The 8,209-nt window shown below is 42.4% G+C and overlaps 1 protein-coding gene across 1 annotated transcript; it reads right to left on the bottom strand.

Moving 5' to 3' along the window:
• Window positions 1–1,732: 1,732 nt before the first annotated feature.
• On the bottom strand, window positions 1,733–7,977 carry cd9r (CD9 molecule related; the record flags this gene model as incomplete). The annotated part of the gene is made up of 8 exons (XM_079233547.1): window positions 1,733–2,844; window positions 4,428–4,511; window positions 4,601–4,696; window positions 5,212–5,313; window positions 5,415–5,489; window positions 6,590–6,687; window positions 6,788–6,893; window positions 7,912–7,977. 8 exons carry the CDS (start codon window positions 7,975–7,977, stop codon window positions 2,755–2,757), a joined length of 717 nt encoding a protein of 238 aa, XP_079089673.1. The 3' UTR covers window positions 1,733–2,754.
• Between the last annotated feature and the right edge of the window lie 232 nt (window positions 7,978–8,209).

Genomic DNA, 8,209 nt, shown 5'->3' with positions numbered 1-8,209 from the left:
TAAAGTGTCAACACGAGTGGGTGCTGGGAGAATGGCCAGGTGCTCCCAGTTGGTGCTGATTAGCTCCGCCTACCAGGGACCTGCAACACCCAAGCACACAGCAGGCCCTGCCTAAAACCAGAGGGCCGTCACAATACGGTTTTATAGTTGTTGAACATCGAGCCAGCAGAACGAAGACCCAGACAACTGTATTCTCTTTGAAATGGCACATCATGCCGTACGACGTTCTCTTCCTCGTAGACGAGTCCTTCACCAGCTTCCACCCCGAGGCTCACCTGCCGCTCAGCCTCATGCGAGGCAGACCCGTCTATGTGGAGGTGAGCCTGCTGGACCCCCCCGAGCCCGGCCTGGTGCTGCTGGTCCACTACTGCCTGGCTTTCACTCAAGCTCCGTACGCCAGCTGGATGCTGGTTTATGATGGGTACGTTCTGCACAAATGAATAGTTTTGTATTGCATTGCACGAGTCAATGGGCCATGTCAGTATATTATAATCTATTCTCCTTCAGATACCAATATGGTTTGTATTTTCATTGACTTCTAATTAAGTCTGAGGAGCCATCTTAATCAAAGTTTGAGAAAATACAGCAATGTAATATAATAATAGTGTGATCTGACAGGCGCTGGCTGTTAGGGGCGTAAACCAGATTCTTCACATCTATTCGCCACGTTTCTGTTTATTAGTGACTATTAGTATTCATGAGATGATTGCTATAGAATTTGGGAACACCCTTTTCATTCATCACGGTTGGTAATTGTGTTAAAAATCTCACAACCTACCAGCTGGGTTTTCATACAAGTCTAGTGGGGACAATGATGATCTGATTTTCTGGAGAAATCTAATCTGGCAGATGATCACCATTTGATTTAAATATCTCAGAACATAACATTAACATTTGTAAAAAGTTGACACTTTTTTTTCATTTAGTTTTGTCCAGTGCTATTGCATTTGAGTGATTTTCAGTTGTCGCTGTGCTCTCACCACTCTGATTCAGCTGTCCCGGCGGTAGTGAATCACAGCTGCTTCCTTCCCCGCGCTCTAACCCCGACCACATCCAGAGGTTCACTGTCTCTGGCTTCCTGTCGCTGCACTCAGAAAGTCCCTCATACATGACTGAAGGAGGATACTCTCACCTGTGGGACCCAGAGGTACCTCTTACTTAGCATGCTCATACAAGTAAACATCTCGTTGTCTTTGAAGTGACCGTTATTCAGGCTACCCCAAAAACCATCCATAATCTACATGTAGACTAGGATTACTGTAATTGTGCCATAAAACCATTTTTCTCCCCCCCAGATCTATTTCTTGTGCTTGACAGAGTTGTGCTCTGCTGCAGATAGAGACTGCACTGCAGGCTGCATCAAGGGTAAGTTTAACTTAAACATGAGGGAAGGGATTGAGTGTTCCAGTAGTCTAACGAGGCTCTTATACATGCATTCGATGTATATTACAATTTCAAGTCTAACTCAACAATAAATCTGTGATCCATTGAGAATTTGATACAAAAGATGGATTCCTTTTGAATGTATGAAATGTATTGTGGCTACATGTAGGAGTTAAATTTCACTTTGCATAATTCCAAAATAATTGAACATGAACTTTTTCCCCTCGCAGGTCCCAACACTGGAACGTGGCCAATGAAATAAACACTTTTACACAGCTGCACTCGTTTTGTTTCATGGAAATAACGGATACACAAGTCTTATTGGAGGAAAAGCCCTCGATGGCATATTTATTAAAAAACAATATAGTGCAATGCATATTACTACTAGTAGTAGGGGAAGGAAAACAAGCAATACACAAACAAGTCATCAGTCTTCCCTTAATATACTTATATTTGGTCCAAAGCGGGAATTAAAAAAAGAACTAAAATGTCTTAACGACGAGACGTTTTGCAGCGTTCACAGGAAAGTGACCCTCACATGTTTAGTCGGTTTAACGACCTCAAACGGTACCTGATGACTGAGGAAAGCCTGCATAATATTCCTGTCACACGACAGAATGCTCGTGACTTTATTTTCTGACGTGTGGCCCTCTGGTTGCAACACCTTAACAGGAAGAATTGAAGCGGAATGCATTTTTTGCAAAACTAAGGCGACAAACGACTCGTACCAAAGTGACATTGCACCTCTATAGCATGGAAAATTAATTAACAGTAACAAAGTTGTGAAAGTAAGTGAAACTCCCACTACAACAGCATGTGATCTCACCTCAAACACTTGAAATGGCTTGCAATGGATAAAAACAAAAAAAATCCCTTTTTTGCATTCAGACAATATGAATTCTTGCAGTGGCTCAGTATTTCATTTCACATGTAACAGAAAAAGCACAAACATCAGTGTTAAGGGACAAAACACTGCTCATTAAAATAATCTCTCATGTGTAACAGACGTGGACGTTTCGTGTTTTGTTATGAAAGGGACGTGTCAGATTACTTAACGGATTCAGAGTGATGGAGAGGCTTGTCAGGCAATTGCTGTCGAGCTGTGACAATTTCTAGATGATGAATAATGGCTCATTCTAAGCAACATCCATTTTACCAAGAATGTATGGTTATTTAAATATATTGATGGTTGGCAACAGCTCTGAAAAAAGCAGGGTTTATAAGCACTTTTAGGATATCAAATGTAATTCAGTAAAGCTAGTGTGATCAGTAGTTCATATACAGACAAATCTTAACACTTCTTCGTTGGTTGAGCCCAAATTCCAGGGGTGGTCGTCGACGAGGGGAAAGGTTGAAAACTGAATCCTCTCGTTAGTACACAGTCGAATAGTACGCCGTGACCTCCTGCTGGTTCCTCTTGGTCTGTTTCAGCAGGATAATGGTGCAGACCAGGGCAATGATCTGTGATGCAGACACAGGAGGAGGGGAAGTGAAGCGGGGATGGACAAAGGGATGTGCGGTGACCAACCTGCTCCAGGATTAAAGCAGCCACAGAGTCGGCCCATGCTCTCAATGTGCATGCAGCCACTTGTAAAGAATGGCAAACGTTCAATTATCAATAAGTAGCGGCTTAAAGGAAAAATCGAACCCTGGTATGTATTCACGTACACACCTTTCACTGGTGGGACAACGGAAAACAAACGTCCAGCCAACAGACGTTAGTGGAGGAATTTACTTTTTTGTATGTAGCTTATTGATACATAATTCTTGAAATGTGTGCAAAAGTATCAGCTTAATAAGAAGCCATTGCTCTTGGACTTTTACAATGTCTGTCGTTGCCCACTGTAGCTGTGTTTTGAATATCAGCATTTGGCCAATAACCTGTGAGATTAAAAATAAATTCAATAACAATTGTGCAATTAACAATAACTGTGCGATAGGTCCTTTTTTAAAGTTTTGTTTTTTCCCCTTTCAAAGCGAGCTGGGGACACCATGCAGAGGCACTGAAGATAAAGGATTAAAAACAGATGCGTATTCTATGCAAGCGCGTCGTGAAATCAAGACAGCATAACAGTGAGGGAAGCAAGAGCGCACTAGGACTGAGCCAAAGGGATGTTGGCCTCAGAGAGAGGGGTGAAGACGACTGGGTCCTGGTCGGGGTAGAGATAAGTGTAAGGATAGGCGGTGGAGACTAATCCATGCTGAGATGGTTGAGGGTTAGCTTGGACAGAAGTGGTCTGAGTCAGGACGATGTACTGAGAAGAGGAGTTGGACAGACTGATCTTTTTGCTGAGGGTCGTGCTGCAAATCAGAGCTATGACCTTTGGGCACCAAGAATGGGGGGGGGGGGGGGGAGAAGATATGTTTTAAAAGCAAGACGGGGGAGGAGTATTAGTTGAGACAAAGAGGTTTAGAGTGATTAGAACATGGTCATATGCTTCATGAACAAGAGGCAAGAAATTAAATTGAGCCATTTTCAGTCTCACTTTCCCTCCTTGTCTCCACAAGCTTTGACTGTAATTTGATGCCAGTTATACACTGGCTAGTTTTACATTGTGGACTGTTTTCAATAAGGCTCATTGTTTTTGCTTTTTGGGCAATTTTCAAAGCACTTGAACAGGAAGCGTTGTCGTGAGGCGGCTCAGAGTCTAAAGCCGCGCTCGCTGCAGCAGGCGGCAACCTTCAGTTCTGAACAGTGCGCCAATGTGATGTCATCTCCTCCAGATAATGTTCTTGGAGGAGAACGCGTGGCCTCAGCCTTTGTACCTGGAGGCAGCTGGACCTGTTTTATCTATGAGCCCATTGAAGAACAGGATCTGTACCTGACTTCTGATTGGCCATCGGATTTTGGTGCCTCTACAGTGCACCTCTGCATTTTGTTGCACTTCATAATGAGCCGTATTAAGTTGCATGTACACAAAAACAATTATGTTTGGCAAATCTTGTATAAACACTTTTCATTCAGCCTATTTACGCCGAAACTGACTTAATTTACTGCGTCGGAATGTCGAAAAGTGCAGCAGGCAACCAACCCATTTGCTTACCAAAAGAACTCCAGTTCCAATGAAGATGCCCAACATCAGATGTGCTTTACTGTCAAAGACGCTCAAGATGATCGCAGGACAAGCCTGTAGCGGGAACACGACAGGAGAAACGGTTAGCGTCCCAGAGCACAAACACCAGGTTCATCACAACGGCTTTCTTGGCACCAACTTACAGGCATCTTGAGTTTCTCAAAGAAACCATTTGGTGCAGGACAGGTGTCCTTAGCCAACTCCAACAGACTGACCCCGGTCACGCCACAGCAGTGAAGCTACACGGGAGGGACATGAAAGTAGGTTAGGAGAACTCAAAATGAATAATCCTTTTGATATTTCACTTTGCAAAATTAGCAGGAGGTAGCTAACACTTCAATTTAATGCCAAGTAATAATGGCAGCTCACAAGCCAGCGGAGATAAACCAGCAAAGTGAAATAGAACGTGACATGAACGTCAAAAAGGGTGAAAGCAGACTGAAAATAAAAGCATTTCGTAATAAAAATGTATCTAATAAATGAGGCTATGTTAATGAACAAAATATAATTTCATAGTAATTGGATGAATTGGAATAGTTCTCTTCAATTATAATTCTTCTTCTAAACAATTTATCCATATAAGTATCAATTTCCTAATGTTGCTTGTAGTTGTTTAATAACTAAACACCTTAGGGTGCAATGTCCAAAAGTAAATAGAAAAGTTCATTACACAAGTTGCCAAAGCATCACGTTCTAAAGACAAAACGGTTTTATATTAAAGGGTTTGAGGGAGGAAAAGAGTAAGAGTGCTCACCATATTGTGGATGAATATGAGAGTGACACCAATGACTGGGTCTCCACTAGTCGCATACAGACCATACATGCTGGCGTAGAACTCCACTATGTGCGCTCCAACCTTAATACAAATTAAAAACGCATCACAACAGTAAAATATAGAGCCTTTATGATTAAATAAACCGTTTGTGTTCCTCCAAGTCTTTCCCATTCCCCTCTTACCGCGTCCTTATTGGAAAAACCGACCACTCCGACAACACCGTCGGCGATCGCCAGAATGGCCAGAAGGACGGAGAACTTGAGACAGAAATAAACCTCACGTTAATAAGCTGATGAGAAACAAACAACCCAACATAACTCACTCCTCTGCATCAAAACAAAGACGTGCAAATGTCTTTATTTTGACTAGTCGGAAGAACATTTAACGTAAAAAGAAAATACTATATAGGACAATATTTTCACATTTTTCCAAGTTTGGTGCATCTCATGAATTTTTTTGGGAGTAATCTCTGTCACTAAAAACCATTAAACTCTTGAAAGGTGCAGAATACATGTTGATGCAGTCCAGAAGTAGTGTCCAGTTTCTTTGGTTCACGTTTGGGTTTTTTTAAAGCAGAAAGAAAAAAAAAAAAATCCCAATTTGAATATGTTCTGTAACTGTTTCCTCTTCCATTTGGTAGTAATTTGTCCATCATTAAGTAAAACATTGCCCTACGTAATGATTTAGGGCTTTTCTGACAGGTTTGGGCTGATAAACAAAAACAAAACAAAAAAGAAAAATCCCCATTTATTAGTTGCCCGAAAGCCATTTTCTAAATGAAATGTTGCAACTGGTCGCTGTGCAAATGTCTTTGCTGGATTACAGTTCCATGTTAGAAATCATAGTTTAACCGCGTTGGGGAGGATCCGTTTCCTCCCACAGCACAAAAGCCTCTCCGCCGCCCGCCTTTGTGCTATGTAACGGTTGAGGAATGCCTTGGCTCCTCCCCAACGAACCGGGACTATGAGATAGCAGGAAACCAGAGGGGGAAACGCTAAAGGCAGTAATCAAAGTGGCTTTAACTTCGCCTCCAATGAAAAATAGGCGTCAGTCTCTGAAATAAAGCAGTTTTGCAATTTTCAAAAGAGCCCCGCCTCAGTTACTCGTCTGTCATCTGAAAACAACTTTGTGTGTGAGTGTGTGTGTGTGAGAGAGAGCTGCCTTAGTAATACATCTTTAGCTGTCACCCGTCTGTTGATGAGGCCGAAGGAGCGTAGCGACAGCGTCACTATTAAGTGAGAGGAGTTTCACATATTGGCCCAGAGAAACTTTTTTAAAAGCGCTTTCAACATTCAACATTTTTTTCCCAGGTAAAATACAAAAATAGTTCCATAGTTCAACAAGGAAGACGTCTCACCACTTGCAGAGCACAACTTTTCTCATTGCAGGCGCCGTAGTCTCCGAACACCACCACGATCACCATCACTGCACCGAGAGCTATCAGTACGGTCACCGCTGAGAGAAAAAAAAAAAGGAGAAAACACAGATATGGAATCGAACGCGTTATCAGAGGCAAAATATTCTTGTGCAGTTATTTGGGAGAAATAGTACTGACCCATCACGAATGCACTTGAGTTGAGGGCCTCTATTTCGAAGATGCCCCTGGTGCCGTTGCTAAACCTCAGCCACAGGCCGATGCCCAAAAAGGCAAACCCCACCAACTGCCACAACACAGAAATCACAAATTAAAACCCAGTCTCGATGTGCAGGGAAATTCCTGGTTACGTGGTTCTCACATCTGTAATGGTCGGTACATGGGTGAGCCAGATGTGAATAAACCCCTCACTAACTACAATACCACAGCATGTTGACCAACAGGTGACAGACGAACAACATGCTTTGAGACAACAAAGTGCAGAATGAGAGCAACTGTTTAATGACAGAAATACACTGCAATAGGGCTGCAACAACGAATCAATAAAAATCGATTATCAAAAGAGTTGGCAACGAATTTCAATATCGATTCGTTGTCGCGCGATTAGCCAACAACGTGACGTTGTGGTCGTAAGAGGCCCAGATACAGATAAGATGATGTGGTCAGAATAAAAGAGTTTCAGGAAGAGGACCCTCGATATGCAGCGCAGCTTGATGCAGGGCTGAGATGAAGTGGAGCTGGGCCTGGAGGTGGAAGAGTGAGAGGAGCAGTACAGCTTCCCTCTGTCCAGTATCTCATACATATTCATAAAGCAGGGCATGCTAAATGCTGCCTCTGCTCCAAGGAGATCAATTACAGTAAAAAGGGCTCAAATTTGGCAGATGGAAAACATACATGTGTATGTTTTTTGTGTTAGTCCATTTGTATTTATTTGTTGGATGTTCAAGAAGCAACCTGTTTGTGCACTTTCTGAAGATGTTTTGCACTGTCAGTTCTGTTTTTGAATAAAAGGGTTGGAAATTAATGCTTTTTGTTTTCATCCGATTCATCGAAAAACTAATTTAACCGATTATTAAAATAATGCCTCAGGTGACACCCTAAAAAAAAAAAAAACACGTGAACAGCAGTACAGTGTCATAAGTTTCATCTCTCAACCTCAGCCAGGTGCTGTTGATTTAAGGTAACGAAAGTAACTGCGGTTCGACAGAAACGAAACCTAATGGGACCAAGTAAGCCTCGTTTTTTTTTTTTCTTGAAAACTCATTATCATGATTTTTATTATTATTTTTTTTAAACAGACTTACAGCAAAGATGAGGTTGAAAATGAAGAGGGTGTATTTGCAGACGAGGCCACATCCATCCAGAGCCATGATGAGCAGCGGGTTGTCCTCGTGAGGTCTGTAGAGGTGTAAGTTAGTAAACTGTTTAGTTACCCCGTCACTTCTGCTCCGGAGCACGCGTGCGTTGTTAAATATGCGCGCTCCTGGGGGTTATGTCGGACATGTAAACGTCGTGTGAAGCAACAGCTAACGCGTTCAACCTCTTTACGTCGGGCATTAAGTTAAGCTCGCGCACCGCAAGCACTTACCTTGCTTACCTTTG

Source organism: Taurulus bubalis (assembly GCF_910589615.1).
Source record: "Taurulus bubalis genome assembly, chromosome: 17".
Taxonomy (NCBI): Eukaryota; Metazoa; Chordata; class Actinopteri; order Perciformes; family Cottidae; genus Taurulus; species Taurulus bubalis.
Note: the sequence above shows the minus strand (reverse complement) of the source record. Positions and strands in the feature narration are given on the sequence as shown.